The sequence below is a fragment of the Suricata suricatta genome, chromosome 6, assembly GCF_006229205.1.
Source record: "Suricata suricatta isolate VVHF042 chromosome 6, meerkat_22Aug2017_6uvM2_HiC, whole genome shotgun sequence".
In the NCBI taxonomy this organism is placed as follows: Eukaryota; Metazoa; Chordata; class Mammalia; order Carnivora; family Herpestidae; genus Suricata; species Suricata suricatta.
In genome coordinates this window covers 101,077,287-101,093,924 of record NC_043705.1, presented here as the reverse complement: position 1 = coordinate 101,093,924, position 16,638 = coordinate 101,077,287, and the positions used below count along the sequence as shown (strand labels likewise).

Sequence of the window (16,638 nt, the reverse complement as noted above, 5' to 3'; positions counted from 1 at the left end):
ACTTTCCTGGTGCACCAGGCATTGTGCACATCCTTCAAGAGCGTTACGTTACTGAATTCATACAACATCCAGCAAGGTGGCCACTAGCCCCATCAAGTGGATGAGAAAACTGAGACTCAACAAAGCTTACATCACAGGTGGGTGCAAAGAGCCAGGCTCTGAATCCATACCATATGCTGAAATCCAGATCCTAATCAAGGCCCAGGACAGACGGAGGAAAGGGAAGAGGGAGGGTAAAATGGGGGTGTAATGCCAGTTCTAACTGAGCTAGAGCATGCTGAGCAAGGGCCAGGCATCTGAGAAGCAATATTAGGCCACAGCTCAGAGCGTGGGCTTTGAAATCAAACAGATCTAGCGTCACATCCTGGCTCTGCCCTTCCAAACCAGGTGACCTTGAGCAAGTCACATTGTTCTTTGTCTCAAGATCCCCATCTGCCAAATAAGGTTAATACAGGTACCTACACCTCAGAGTTTTTGTGAGGACTCACTTAGATGAACCACATAGAGACCTCAGAACAGTGCCTGCTACGTGAGCATCTTTTACATGGTAACAGCTACAATTACTATGGTTGTTGACATCATTATTAATATTGGACCGTCATTCCTCAGCCAGAAGTTACCTGAAGGCAGACTGAGCATCAGAGAACATGACTCGGCACTTAGGCAATGCTGATAAGTAATAACCACACAATGCTACTTCTCAAAATGTTTCTCTCTTGTCACTTCATACATGAAGTGAGTCACAGGGGCCATGTGCAATGCTGCGCATTACCAAGGCACCTTAGAAAACATCTGTTCTTGATTCTGCATTAATGAAAGTTAGTATGTATTGAAACCTGCTTGTTATGTGCTAGGCACTGTACTGAGCACCTCCTAAGGCATTACCACTAAACCTCACAAGCCCTGGGTATTTGTTGCCTGTGATTGCTGTGAACTACCATAAACTTGTAGTTTACAACAACAGGAAATTATCCTCTCCTGGTTCTGGAGGCCAAAAGAATGAAATCAGTCTTACTGAGCCAAAATCAAGGTATCAGCAGGACTTCACTCCCCCGGGGAGATTCCACTCCTTGCCCCATCCAGCGTCCAGTGGCTGCCTGCTTTCCATGGCTTGTGGCCATGTTACTCCAATCTCTACCTCCATCATTACACTGCCTTCTCCTGTCTACCATCAAGTATCCCTCCACCTCCCTCTTATAAATGTACTTGTAATTTCATTGAGGACCATCTAGATAATCCAGGATAATCTCCCCTTCTCAAATTCTTTAACTTAATTGCATTTACAAAGACTCTTTTTTTTTTTTTGCCATATAAAGTAACACGGTCTCACGTACCTGGGATTAGAATGTGAATATCTTGAGGTGGGGAGCATTTTTCACTTTACCCCACCCTGAAATGAAAGTGTTAACATCTATTTTCTGTGCATATGGTAGAATATAGTAAGAAGCAGATTGTTCTGAGTTTGGTTCCTGGCTCTGCCTGACATTGGGTAAATTACTTAAACATCCTTACACTTGAGTTTCCTCATTTATAAAATGTGAATAACAATAATACCTCCTTCAAAGGGTTGCCATGAGGATTAAATAAAAGTGTGTGAAGGGCCTCCTCACAGGGACTGGCTCTTGGCACATGCTCACTAAGGACTGAGTATTATTATGAATATAGATGAAGAAAATATTCAGAAGGCAGGCGACTTGCCAAAGGCCACCTAACTGGGAAGTGTCAGTGCCTGGAGCTGAATGTGGGTCTCTCTGGCACCAAGCCTGAGTCTGTTCTACTCTATGGATTATGATGCTTTGGACTTAAGGGCTCACTCGTGGCCTTCAGAATCAATACTTCTAGGTTATTTCAATTCCAGATACTCCCTGATACCCTCTTCTGGCAACTGTATAGCTGCCTCCCTTCAGATCAGCACTCATTGCTGAAATTGAATTTACGCAACGAGCCCTAAGAGAGCGGTATCATGTCTCCAGTGATTTAGAAATAATAAAGACCCTGCTTATTATGCAAGAGTCTGGCTTGGAAAAATATCACATCAGATTATCTGGCAATCCATTCGGTCTGCAACCCCAGGGCTTCAGGACAATGTAGGAATTGGAGATGAAATCCATCTCAGTCTACAAAGCTACAATGGGAAACTACATTTTCAACAGGACCACAGGTGTCTCTGGGGCAAGGTGCCTAGTGTAGTACTTGGAATTTGTATCCACTTCTGTATTCACTGCTTCAGAGTCAACGCAGCAGGGTCAATTCAGTTCCTGATACTTCAGAAAACATTTGGAGAAGACTGCAAACACTTAGAGGGAGCTCTCTTCAAATTCTGGTGTCCCCACCCAGCCACTCAGCCATTTCCTCGGCACTAGCTTCCTTAAGTCATTCAGTCTCAGCTGTGGGGAGTCGGGAGCCCAGCTGCATGCTGAGTTTGGAAAAACATTTTGAATACTTTCGATCTGCCAAATACTTGGTTAAAGAACGATATCCTCTAATTTCTTAAGCCATGTGTATTTTAAGTGAAATGTAATCCATATGTCTGTTGACTCATTTAAATGTAACTCAGCGAAGTGCAGTTTACCAACAGGACTGGGATAGTGTCTAAGCCTTTCTTAAGCTGGTCTTTGATCCAGGAAATTGAATTTTGCCAACAACAAACGAAGCTCCTGACAAGACAGGGTCAAACAGAGCTGTCTTTTATCCTAGATAAGATGTTAAAGTTTACTCTCAACTCAAGAGGAAGCTGGGAAGGTGGAGAGAGCAGAGAGCACTGTGGCCTGGGTGTATTCAGGGTTTTGCTCTGGATCAGCTCCATATTTCTCCCAGGTCTCCTTAGGAGGGAAGTGTGTGTCACTAAGATGTGGTAACTAATCCAGCCTGTCTCTTGTTGAAAAACTCCTTTCCTGCCTACTGTTTCTCCCCTTCTCAAATCCCCCAGTACTATATAATTCAAATAATTTAAGGGGACAAGGAGAAAACTAGAGCACTAGATCACTCCATTAGCAGTGAATGACTATTACTTTTCCTGATTTCCAGGACAACCAAAGCAGTCTCCTTCCCTATGGTTATCTCTGAAGGACTGGTAAGAAATTAGACAGATGAAGAAAAATTGAAGTTAGAAGCAATGGTGGGTACCACAATCAGTAAGCCTCTAAAGGCCCAAATTTAGCCTTGACAGTTACTGTTCTCCATGAGGTCCGGAAGTAGACATACATAGAAAAGAAAGCAAGTGTCCACTCTTCTTAGCTAGACTTGGGCTCTCTCTTTCCCAAGCCAAAATCTAAATCTTATCATCATTTGGACTCAAGGAAGGACATTATACCAGGGAAATTAAGAGTTCCAGAATGTGCTCAAGAGACCAGCAGAGAGAAGCACATGGCCAAAGGTCCTCTGGGCAGAGTGCCCACTAGTTGAGCTGCTCATGTGCTTTTCAAGGTGACCTTGTAACCTAGCAATCCTGCCCTTGGGTAATGCAGCCCAATGAGCATCCTGCAAGCTGATTCAACAGTTCAGTGGGCCCCTCCTCCTGGGAAAAAGAGCAGAAAGAAGAAGGAGATGAACCAAAGTCTACATACCCTGGAGGTGTTCATATCCCTAGATGCTTACAGCTGAGGAAGATTCCATTTGATTTCAGCAAACAGATATTTGTTCAATACAGTTTCTGGGTTGACAAGGCAGTCCTCAGGGTATAGGGGAAATTATATGCAGAAAAAATATTATGGATTTATGCCTCAAAATTGTGGGATGTGGAAATAACAGCGTATAATTTCTTCCCTGTCATTTCCCTTTTCCTGTTTATGTTGCCTAAACAGTGAGTCCTGAGGTAGCAGTTCAAACTCTACTTCAAGGTCTGTGGTTTTGGGACACTTGCTTTTATACCACTGCCCTATTTTCAAGGATGTTTCTATAACTGGAGAGGAAACTCCCTAAGGCTTATTTTCCATTTTTCTACTTACATCGTGTCCTTTAAATATATAGTGCAGGAAAAGCTCTTAGAGCCCAATGGGAACAAAATCCCCATTTTACAGAAGAGAAAGTTGAGGCCCAGGAGAGCCAATTGGCTTGTTGTTCACCTCTACATCACCTGTCTCTGAGCTCAGTACTCTCTCCACCAGACCACCATGCCTCAATCATAAGTAAGATTCTCCTAATAGTAGCTCTGCATTAACATTTGCAAATTATGTGTAGATGTGTGAGCTAATGTAAAGCAACATATACTTTGTTGGAGTAGAGTACTACTTCAGACATACAGTTAAGTCTAAAACAACAAGCATGGAACAATACATAGAGTATAATCTCATTTCTGCTCCTCCTTCCCCAACAAAAGTAGTAGCTGGTGTATGTGCTTCTGCACAACTGTGTTTATGAGTATCTGTGTGCGTGTTTTCACACACACAGAAAAGGTCCAGGGTAGGCCCACCAAACCATTAACAGTGGATTCACCTTGAGAGCGGGAGACTTTCGTTCTTTCGCTTCTCATATTTTGGTCTTGCTAAATGTTTTACAATGAACCTGTATTGCTTTTGCAGTTAAAACCCATGAGCAAAAAAGAATAGTAGCTGCTCTTTACTGAGCATGGAATATAAGCCAGGCACTATGCTGGCCCCTTTACACATACCATCTCATTTCACCCTCCCCTTGGCTCATGGCATGGCACTATCATTAGACCCCGGATAGGGAAACTGAGACTTAAAGAGAATATAGAGCTAGATAAGGAGCGGAGCCAGGATCTGAACCCAGGACTGTCAGACATGAAAGCCATATTGTGGCTAGCCCTGCAATGCCACTCCTTTTCACCTGCACTCAATAAAAGATGTACATCTCCCATGGGAATACAAGCCATTTATCCTGAGTTGCTTCACACAGGAAAAGGCTGCCAGTTGTTGTGTTATTGAACTAAGGCAACTTGGGGTATCTGCTTCCTGAGCCGAAAGCCCGTTTGCCACATCCCTGCCCTCCTGGCCCATCTCCCTCTCCTCCATCCACCATTCTTGGCAATCTCTCCATGTGTGAATTCCATTAAAGGCCTGCTCACTGCTATTTTGGGCCATGCATTAGCACATGGGCTTTGACTTGATGGGAGAGGGCCAGACACCTCAGGATGATGAAAAATAAATTAGAAAGGTCCTCTCTTTTCCCTTGCCCTGGAAGGCCTCAGAATCCAGTATGTGGGGAAATGTATGGAGGGCCGGGAAAGCCTTCATAACCTATTGGGCTTTGAACTTGGGTGTTTCCTCTCCTTCAAATTATCATCACTTAGCCATCCACAGGGCTCACTTCCTCACCTCCTCTAGGTTTTGACCCCAATATCAAATCACCACCAAAGCCTTTTCTGACCACCATTCTGAAAAGCACCTCCCTCTTGGCCCCTCTTGCCTCCCCTGACTTTGTTTCCTTCATAACACTTGTCATCGGACATACCACAGTTCACTTGTTTACTTGTTTACTGTTCTTGCCACTAGAATATAAGCTCCATAGGGCAGAACTGTTCTGTTCACAGCCACGTCCCCAGTACAAACACTGGTGCCCGCAATGCTAGATACACAGTAGATGAATAGCAGTGAATGAATCGGTGGAGGAAATGGAGAACCAGACCTTGAGAAGTCACCAGGCACAGGGCCTCGCTTCCCCTCAGATATCATGGGATTACAAAGCTTTAACACAGCAATTTCAAATATCAGAAAAGCATCACTCCCCCATCCCCCACCTCCAAGCTGTTTTGAATCCAGATTCACAAGCACCATGAATGAGAAGACTTTGGGAAATAAACACACTAGGAAGTCGTGTGCAGTTAGAGTTCCGCTTGCTAACACATGTTCTAAAACAAAAAACCCAATTTGGACGAAAATAGCAGGAAGCCATCCCCCAGGGATACCTGGTGAGGTCATATTGTTTGGCTCTGCTGCTTCCATTTTTGTAAAGCCTCCTGCCTTCTGCCAACTCAAGAAGGCCAGGAACCACATCCAGCACCTCCCCCACCTCCCACCCCCACTGCTCACTGGGAAACCAAGCTGCCTGGAGCAGCAGACGCCAGAGCTGCATGCCGGGCAATCCTCTGGAGCCCCTCAGTGCGGGACAATAAAAATCACAACAGTGGTGATCACTGTGTGCTCTATAAGCGCTTCATGAGCACTGCCTCATTCAGTTCTCACAACCACCCCTCGAAGTTAGTTAGCATCACTGTCTTCATTTTATAGATAAGGACACAGAGCTTCCAAAAGTGGCAACAATTTGCCCCAGGTTACACGGCTGGTAAGCCGAACCTGGATTTCTATGACTCCAGAACCAAGCCAAGAACACAAATGATCCTACTTTCACCTCTCTCATTTACTTGCTGTGTGATCTTAGACAAGTGGCTAGCCCTCTCTAATTCAAAGTTTCTACAACCACGCATAAGACCATGGCACTCAGTGTGTTCCTAAGATGTCTTCCTGCTCTAACTTCCAATGACCTCTTGCACAGGTTCCGAAACATGAGGGAAGGATGGTCTTGGGAGCCCATTTACACATGACATCACCCCCATCACTTGTGCCCACAGGAAGTGGAAGGCTCAAATGCTCCACCTGGGGCCAAATAGGACAGATGAGGCTCAGGTGGCAATAGTGAATATTCAGACTAGAGCTAGAGGGCTGGGGCCATAGGAACTAAAGCAGGCTCCTGGGAGACAGTCAAGAACAGACCCTATGAAGGCATTTCCTGCAGGACCAAAGGGAGACAATGTGAGGAGAAATCCCAGGCACACAGACCTATGCCTTCTGAGGACACAGCCAGCCAAGTCTGCTCCAGGGAAATGGGACAAAAGGAACCCACTCTTGGGGTGGTTTCACTGTAGGAGGAAAGTGGCAAAAATGTTTGAGATGCTCACCTTTCTAGCTTCCTTGAGGCCACTGTGTATATACTGGAGAGAGAGGAAAGGTGTGGATGAAGCCCATTAGTGTACATGCTGCCGAAGGCATACATTTGCCATATTTCCAACACCACACACCCTCCTTTGCAAGTGTCCAAATTTGGAATCATTTATATTCTTGCTTTCCACCCAAGCTTGGCAGCCATTCCCATCCTTCTGGATACGAAAGGTCCCTGTCCATCCCTTTCTTGGCAGTGATGCATTTGATTACTCATCTGCTTCTAGGGGACTCAAGAATCTGCCAAGAGGAGGCAGGCAGTCCCCTGAGCCATGCAGCCTTATCTGTGAGGTCTGTGAGACAGAACTGGCTAGTGGGAAAACACGAGAGGCCTCAGCATCCCACAGCCAAGTGAGGAGAGCTCTCCAGTGGCCAGGCAGATTGGGAACGGCCGAAGAGCAGCCATGCATTATGTCTATTCACCTGCTCAATGACATGAATCAAGATACAATGGTGCTTGATGGCAAATCAATGTGGAAATATTCCTGAGCCAGGCAACCACCCAAGATGAATGAGGTTAGGAAGATGGAGGAATCAGCCTGATGAAGACAGGGATTGCTGACCATGCCCTTATTGGCAGAATCTCAGACTTAGCTGACCCAGAACAGATGGAGCAGCCCGTGTCTGAGGCGCCAAATCCCAGAACACTCCACCCTGCCTCTCTGCTCTCTGCTATTTTCCTCTAATCTTCACTTCCTGCCATGCGCTGTGCTGGAGCTAGTAAGACAGCTGCCAAAGTCCTCCAGTCCATCCCTCCCTTTGTCTCTCTCTCTCTCTCTCTCTCTCTCTCTCTCTCTCTCTCACACACACACACACACACACACACACACACACACACCCCTGTGATCCTGCAGTGAACTCTAAGAGGCCCCGGAAATACACCGAGAGGAAATTCAAGGAAGACGTGATATGGTCCAGTAATTTCACAGCAAGTTAAGAGAGACTGTGGATATGCTGTCTTTGCAAGGCATTCCCTGCAAAGGAACCACAGATTGAGAGCCTGGGTCGTTTAACAAACTGCCTCTTTCCAAAACAATGGCACCTGCATCCGGGGTTGACAGGGAAGTGAATTGTTTCATTTTAGACAAGGAAGAGTCCACTTACTCATTCTTCTTCAGGTCCACGATCAATTCTTGCCCCTCAGCCATTACCCTGAGCTCAGCTTTGAGTGGATGCTAGAAGCAACAACAAAACAATGTCAGTTCCTAAAAGTAGGGACAAGGCTCCCAGGAACAGACATAGGATCCAGCACAGTTGGGCTCACATTGATCCACAGGAAGTGAACGAGAAAGGGTCAATTGCATTTCCAGCCCAAACATGAAATTACTTCAATCCCCAAAGGACCGATTCCCCTCCCCTCATCCGCCTCTCCTCAAACACAAAGGAAAGAAACTTCAAGCTGAAATGTGAGGGGAACGCTCATGTGCAGGTCTGGGAAAGGCAAACACACAACAGCACAGTCTTCAACAGTAAATTCTGTGCGGAGTCACATCTGGATTGAAGCGCGAACTCTGAGCTCTGACACTAGTTGTGCCAACCTGGGCGTGTTCCTGAACCTCCCTGTAGCTCAGTTTCCTCATTTATAAAACAGAGATAATAATAGTCAGCCTTATGGGAACCTTGTACGGATAAAGTGGCATAGTAAATGTAAAAACTTTATCACAGGGCCTGGCACACCGAAAGCCCCTGATCCATGTTGGCTATTATCTAAAATACCAGGAGAACTCTCTTCATAGTGAGTTCATATTTTATTTTATTTTGGCTCTCAGTTTGGATCCCCCCCCCACCCATTTCAGAAGAGACAACTAGAAGAACCCCTACCTAAGGTTTTATAAGATACATTTTAGCACATGAGAGGAACTTACAGATGGCTAAATTAGCAACACACCCAGAATAAATGATTTAAGATATCACGGCCAATAAGCATGAAGAAAACATGCTCAACATCACTGGTAACTGCTCTCTGCCAAAAACCAAAATATTTTTAAAGATATGTTTTAAAAAATCACAGTGACACATATTTTTTAAGACCCATAAATCACAATGGAGTAGGGTATCATGAAAAATAGGCACTCTCATACCCTACCAGTGAGAATTTAAATTGATACAAACTCACTGGGAAATAATTTTAAAGTTAGACCAACAGTTTTTAAATGTTTAGATCCTCTGACTCAGTAAAACTCTATAGTAAAAGAACAAATGGAAGCACAAGCAAAGGTTTATATACAAGGATGCTCATCACTTATAATAACGACTAATGAAATATGACTTGAACGTCCAAAAATAGCATAGTTAAATAAATTATGATCAATTATATGGCAAAACACTAGACAGTCATTAAAAATGATGACTTTAAATAATTTTTAAACTATCAAGAAAGTATGCATGATAATCATTAAGTACACAAAGGCTCAAAACAACACTGCATATTTTTTTTAAATATACTTTTGTAGAGAGAAATAAATCAAAAGGTACCACAGTTAGTTCTCAGTAGTATCATGGGTTAATTTTATTTTCTTTGTGCATCTTTCCATGTTTTTAGAGTTGCTTTTATATTTTAAGTAATGGGCTTTTAATTCTTTTTACCTAATTATTGCGGGAATTTTCAAAAAAAATAAAGATCCAAGTCATAATAAGCTTCCATGCTTTAACGATTCAACGTAAGGTGGTTGAACTTATTTCAAAGGAAAAAATTGTTTATTCGAAATGAGGTATTTACATACTTAAACATATTAAAAACGGATTAGGGACTCCTAAGTATCTCAGTTGTGAGATGGGGCCCTGATTCAGGCTTCACAGTGACAGCATGGAGCCTGCTTGGGATTCTCTCTCACTTTTCTCTCTCTCTCTTTCTGCCCCTCTCCCATGCACGCATGCTCGCTCTCTCGCCCTCTCTCTCTCTTTCAAAATAAATATATAAACTTGAAAAAAAAACCCAGGATCAATTCTTTGGTGTGTTTTAAATACACATTCTCTAACTTGGGACCAAGGAACTAAGAAACTCTTGAAGTTTTTTTCAACCCACAGAAGCTCTTGTTAGAGTGGAGCTTCTGTCCCTTTTAAGGTTGATCTCAAAGCTTAGTTTCAGCATCTGAGAAAGTGGGCCAACTGCTCTGCCACTTCTGGTTGGGGACCTTCCTCTGCCAAGCACATTCCTCTTCTCGTGTGCCCCAAACTGCACTTGCCGTTAGGGTCCTGGGCATCCCTGAGACATTCAGACCACTAAGGGCTCTGATGAGATCTGAACATTCTGATCCAGGAAGCTTGGGCAACCCGTCCTTTGCTATTTTTGTACTAATTCATCCTATTGACTTCTCTTAAAAGGGGACATTTCAAAATCATGGGGAGAGGAAACTAGGTGGATGTTTGCCCAATAACTTCACTAACGAATCCACATCTCTTTTTCTGACGCCCTGATTCAGCTCTGTTAAACCCATTCTGGTTTCTGATCCTTTGCTGCTTTACTCCGGGATGTTCCAGAGCAAGAACCCTGCCCAATAACATTAAGCATCTGGACAGTCCCAAGTGGGCATCTGTGGGAAAGTACACACCACAGAGCTGTAGCAATTCCCTCATTCAAGGAGTGGATGGCTATGTGACAGTCCAGATGAAAAGGGAAAGTTGACACACATCTAAGCACTGTCATCTCTCCTCCAAAGAGACACAAGCTGCAACATGAGTACGAATATTTTTAAGTGGGCACTCCAAAAATATTTCCCTCTCATGTGGAAGATGCCCAGACACTGATATTTAAAATACATTGTCCCTTGTTTCCAAAGGGACATTTCAAGGAAAACAGTGACACTGCTCTACCAGGATCTATGCATCTTGTCTGTCCTGCTTTACTCAGCTTTTCTCTTGCAACTGCACCCTGTGCTAGGGAGGGGCAACGTCACCTCTCCCAGGAAGCAGAGAGCTGATCCGCTATTTCCACTTCCCACAGGGAAGGGGTAAAATTCCTTTCTCTTTAGAGGTAGATTAAATACATCCTCAGTTCCACAGGGTATCAGAAATCTGTCCTGGGGCACCTGGGTGGCTCAGTCAGTTAAGTGTCCGGCTTCGGCTTAGGTCATAATCTCCCGGTTTGTGGATTGAGCCCCGCGTCTGGCTCTGTGCTGACAGCTAGCTCAGAGCCTGGAGCCTGCTTCAGATTCTTGTCTCCCTCTCTCTCTGACCCTCCCCTGCTCGCACTGCCTCTCTCTGTCTCTCAAAAATAAAATTAAAAAAAAAAAAAAAGAAAGAAAGAAATCTGTCCTGTATATGTGCAGCCCCCATGAGATTGGATACGATATTTAGTACTCAGTGAGTGTTCAATGAATGTTTGATGAATGAATTAATTACATAAATGAGAATAAGACGCCTGAGTGAAACCTACCTTCTACTCTCTGACATTCACTCATTTGTTCATTCAATGGATACTTATGGTACAGGGGACTGTGCCGACTAATCCTACAAAATACAGTGACCCAGATTCTGGGCAGACAATGGGCAGAACCTAGAGTTCCACTTTGTTTCTCAGGTCCTTCCTGAGGATGCCGGGCATCCCACATCTAGAAGGAATACAGAACCTCTACAAAAAAGTTCATTCCTTGAGCAATAATGGATAATCTGGACTATCCAAGATCCTAATTTTTAAAAATAACCTGCTCTAGGATGGCCATCCATCAATCTGTCTAGACTTTTCCTGAAACTATTTTTAGCCTTTCCTACTTTTTGATGAAATGAATTCCATGCATTTATTGTCTTTAGGATAAAATGTTACTTACTTTCATTTCCCCTAAAATTTTTGTGGGAAGTTCCCTTAATAAATTCAAATTGAAGCATATTTGGGCATGTCTGTATTACTCTACCCATAACTTCAAGGATTCCAAGCATTTCTCCCCACCCCCACCTCTGCCCGTTTACCTTTCTAGACTCAAAAGCCACAAAGTCTGAAGTCTTTCCTGCTTTTATATGCTGCCCAATAAATCATGAGCCCCAAAGGACCTTATTAACTCTCCTCTCTCCCCGGCCTTCTTTCTTCCTATCCCCTCTAAGCCCTATTTTATAAATGAGGAAACAGAGGTTCAGAAAGTAGAAAGTCCCATAGCTGTTTACTGGCACACAGCAATCATATCTTACTTTCTAGACCTTTCATGTCTCACTTGAACTGTAAAGATCAGAACCACAAAGAATATCCTAGATGTACAGGTCTTTTCTGCATAACAGGATAATATTTTCTGTCTTGCTCCCAATCCCTTTGAGAAAGGCTGTGCATTTTTCTGGTGTCATGGCCCTAGGAACCTACTGCACTTTAAGATCTATTTCCCAGCACTACAGCCCTCCCTCCCTTCCTCTTAAAATAGCTTGAATTATTATTTTTCTCTTCAAGTACATAATCTCATCAATAAAATAAAGCATGTATTATATAGAGCAAAAATAGCAGTGACAATATTTAACTAATTCCATTTGAGAGATGGCGATTTTTGTGACACATATTTGCACTTAGCTTGTGTCAGCATTAATAATTTTCATTTCCTCAACTAATAGCCTTTGGAAGTGTTCTACAAGTTTGTCACACAATGAAGGAAAGTCCCATCTGGGATTTTCAAATCCAACACACAGAGAGGATATAGAGTGGGTCAAAAACAGAACTTAAAATGATGACTGGGCTGCCAGGAAAGTTGAGAAGGTGGCCCCCACTTTACCGAATGGAGTAGTCAGCTCCTGCCTTTGAAAAGAAGATATTTTCAGTCTTACCTTTTCTTTCGTGAGGTTTTCTGCAGCCTTCCACTGAGGTATTATTAGTTCATGCTGTAGCTGGGGGCTGCCTTCCCCATTTCCTCCTGCCAATAGAGGATGCACAACCATTGGTACCCCAGAAGTTTGCACCCTAGCTAAGCTAGGCATGCATTGCCAGCTGGAAAGAACACTTTACTGGGTCATTAGGAGACCCCCTGGATGCCAGGCTCTTGGCACTTCCTGTGAGTCAGGCACTCTGCTAGTCGTTGGCCATACAGTGGTAAACAGGGCTAACAAGGTCTCTGTACTCCTCAGAGTTTACTTTCGAAAGGTGAGCGATGCACAATACACAAATATTCTCAAATGGTCCAACAGGGTCATAGAATAAAAAGACACTGAAGAGGGGGTGTCAATTTTAGACAGGATGATCAACAAAGATGGTATTTAAGATCTGAAAGATTAGAAGAAGGTTCTAATGTCAAGATCTGGGGAAAGACTGTCCCAGGGAGAGGGACTAGCAAGAGCAATCAATGGTCATACCTGAGCGGAAGTGGATTTGGCCCATTTGGAGAGGTAAGAAGACACACGTAGAATCTAGTAAATGAGTGGGAAAGTTGATAGGAGATGTGGTCAGCAAGAGAGCCACAGGTCTGGTATCACAGAAGCCATGAGAAATGTCTGGACTTTATTATAATAGACTTGGAAGGGTACCTGGGCAGCCCTGGGTTAAGCATCCAACTCTTGATTTTGGCTCAGGTCATGATCCTGCTTGATATTCTCTCTTTCTCCTTCTCTCTCTGCCCCTCCCCAACCCACAGGCTCGCTCTCTCTCTCTCTCTCTCTCTCAAAATAAATAAACAGATCGGAAGGCACTAGAGTGTTTAGACACAGAGCAATATGATCTGTATTCAGCTTTTAAAAGATCATTCTGCCAGTTGGGTGGAGATGAGCGTAGGAGTGAGAGTAGAAGCAAGAAGGCCAGGCTGGAGACCTGGTGAGAGATGATGGTGGCTCAGACTAAAATGACCTCGGTGGTGAAGAATGAAGTGGTCAGATTCTGGGTACGTTCAGAATCATGGGTCGGATTCAGGCTCATGGGTAATTCCCACTGAACTTGTTTGTGTATCTGTAAAAAGAAGACCATGATACCTGCCTGCCTATGTCACAGCATTACTGGCAAGTTACGGGGAAACTGCTCCCAGATCCACTAAGCATCACCGCATAACCTTGAGCTTCCTAATGGCAAGTCTGCATTTGTAGATCACTTCCTACTTTCCAAATCACTATCACCACCTGGTTCCCCTTCACCCTCAAGACAAGATAAGCAGGAGGATTCCTATTTTACAAGAAAGGTGAATTGAAACTTGTTTGAGGAGACATTTGTTCTAGGTACTATAGACTTCACTTTTTGCAGATAACCTTGATAAAGTGGTAATTTCCCAAAACCTAAACAAATTAGTCTCCACAAGAATAGGTTAAATCCATACGACTCCTGGAGTTGGCGTGAGGACTCCATTCTTTCTAAACCAACCACATCAACCACACAGAATACAATGAGTGATATGAAAGATAGCCACAGTTGTTCTGTTAGAGTGGCAAGATTATGAGTGATTGATGATCCTTTCACGTTACTGATAAAAATGTATTCTCAATCAAAATATATCTGAAAAAATAATCTCATGAGACTAGCATTAGAATCATCATACTGGTAAATATCAGAAGCAATGCATTCATTTACTCATAACAAGTTTTTTGAATGCTTAACTCTCTACAAGTACTATGCTAGGTGCTTGATATTCATGGGGAAACCAGAGAGGCATAGTCCCTGCTCTAGTGGCTCTGATAAGTCTAGATTCTTTGCAACAAAAAGTAATTATATGATATTTAATGGACTATTTAAAGGAGTGAAATTATCTTTATGATTGCATATGATTGCAAAAATAAAACACTGAAAGCAAGGCTAAATAATAGAGGAACAGAGTACATCTTAAGAAAAATTGTTTAAAACTTGCAAATGAGGCAAAAAGCAAGCAGGATGTCCTTTCAATGTCACATTGGAGCATTGTTTAAAAGGCCCTCTCATACATCACCAAATTTTTCCAGGGAATGCACCTTTGTTTGACTTTTTAAAAAATTTAAAATGAATTTAAAAAATCATGCTCTGTGAAGTTAACATGTTAAGTGTAGATTTTTCCCTGGTAGAGATGCAAATGACTTCAGCATGGTAGAAAGCTAACTAAGGATTATGGTTGTTTCATCAGACGGGGCATGGACCACTTTTACGTCTGTCCCAGCACATGATTTCAACATTTTCTCGGATGCCTGCACCACCCCTCTTCCTCCAATGCTGTGAACCGGCTACACCATCCTACTCACCGCCTCATTAACGAATTGCCACCCAATCATCCTATCTTTGTATGGGTTATGTTTTTAACTTTTCGAAGATTACACTTCTTCGATTTCTTGATATAACCTATAGTCATTAAAATCATGTTTTTGCAGAATGTAACGCTCATACTGTGAAGTGAAGAATGAAAGACACAAAACTGTGCATATGGTATGGTTCCAATTTTATCGATATATATTTATAGGAACACACACACAAAGACTGGAGAAAAGAGGAGAGACTAGGAAAGCAGCGGAAAGAAGCCAAAAGCAGAAAAACAGTGGGAAAAGAGGAAGAGGGAGAAAGAGGCAAGCCAGGGAGCGGACCGGCTGTTTTCTGCCTGCTCTGGGTCTCCCGGACCCCCACCACCTCCCGGGGTGCACATCGTGGGAACAAAGCCCGGGCTCCCAGGATGGGGGACCGCGGGGGATCAGCCCCGAGGAGTTGGAGGGGGCGACTCCCATGCCCTCCGGCCACCCATCCCACCCATCTCCATCCTCACCCAGCGCCCCCGCACCCCGCCACTTACTTCTGGTCCACGCCGGCAGGGCGAGCGCCAGCAGGCAGAGCGGGACGGCGCCCACGCCCCCGGGCATGGTGGCAGCGGCCCCTCGCGCGCTCCGCGCTCACAAGCACGCGGCCATGGCAGCCCCCCGGCCAGGCGGCGGCGCGTCTGGAACCCACTGCTCTCCCAGCGCCTCCCAGCCCGGCTCCCAGCCATCGGCGAGATGCTCCGCCCTCGGCTCCGCAGGGCTCCGCCGCCCGGTGGAGGAGGGGACGCGCCCGCCAGGAGGGGGGAGGGACGAACCGCCGGGGAGGAGCCCGGGGTGCCCCTGGGCAGCCGGGTCGGCTCAGGTAATGAAGATCGGCGGAGGGAGAGTCGGAGCCTGAGGGGGGCAGGCTTCACGGTGGGCGAGGCCTAGGGAGGGTTGGGGGCTCGGGCTTCTAGGAGTTAAAACTGGAGCCTTCTCTGCACAACGGCCCGCTTCCTCTGTCCCACACTGTGTTAGACGTCTTGGGTGACACCCAGAGGCTACTCACCCAGCACCGTGCCCTAGAGGCCGCCGCCACACTTGGAGGCAGGCTCTGAAAGAGTTAACCGAACCACCAAGCACAAAGAACTAAGTGCTATATGGAGTTGTTTTCTTAGCCAGACACAAATCTAGGAGCCATTCCTCTGACTGGGAGGAGGGGGTGTCGGAGATAGGATTCCCAGAAGAGAAGACATCTGAGCTCCGGAGGAGGAGAAATGGAACACCAGGCAGAGAAAACGAAGTGGACAAATGTACTTGGGCGGGAAAGCCCACAGGCTGTATTGGGGGAAAAACCGAAATTAGCTATAGTAAGGATTTAGGGCGTTGGAGGGAAATGAAGGGAGATAAGGCCTAAAAATAATAATAAGGACCTTATTTACTGAGGACTCACTATCTGCTCAAGTAAGAAAAAAAAAAGGTAACTAAGATGGATACAGCCCTTACTATGTTCCAGACAATGTCCTCAGCACTTTATATACATTAACTTAATTAATTAATTAACTAATCTAGGAAAAGAACTACTTGTATTGTCCTTTAAAATGTGCCAGGGACTCTGCATACATCATCTCTCAGCCCAGTAATACCCTGGGCTAACTCTCAC

The 16,638-nt window shown here is 44.5% G+C and overlaps 1 protein-coding gene across 5 annotated transcripts in view; it reads right to left on the bottom strand.

The window, feature by feature from the left end:
• ADAM19 (ADAM metallopeptidase domain 19) overlaps positions 1-15,822 on the bottom strand; it is an 85,232-nt gene extending 69,410 nt beyond the window's left edge. Inside the window, exons 1-5 of one of the 5 annotated variants that reach the window (XM_029942951.1) lie at positions 15,533-15,822; positions 13,158-13,211; positions 12,636-12,721; positions 8,001-8,071; positions 6,857-6,889 (exon numbers count right to left, since the gene is read on the bottom strand). In XM_029942951.1, the coding sequence (XP_029798811.1) occupies positions 6,857-6,889; positions 8,001-8,071; positions 12,636-12,721; positions 13,158-13,211; positions 15,533-15,599 (311 nt within the window). In that variant the 5' untranslated portion in view covers positions 15,600-15,822. The remainder of the gene's footprint in view (positions 1-6,856; positions 6,890-8,000; positions 8,072-12,635; positions 12,722-13,157; positions 13,212-15,532) is intronic. The other 4 variants (XM_029942947.1, XM_029942948.1, XM_029942949.1 and 1 more) reach the window with 4 other exon arrangements.
• Between the last annotated feature and the right edge of the window lie 816 nt (positions 15,823-16,638).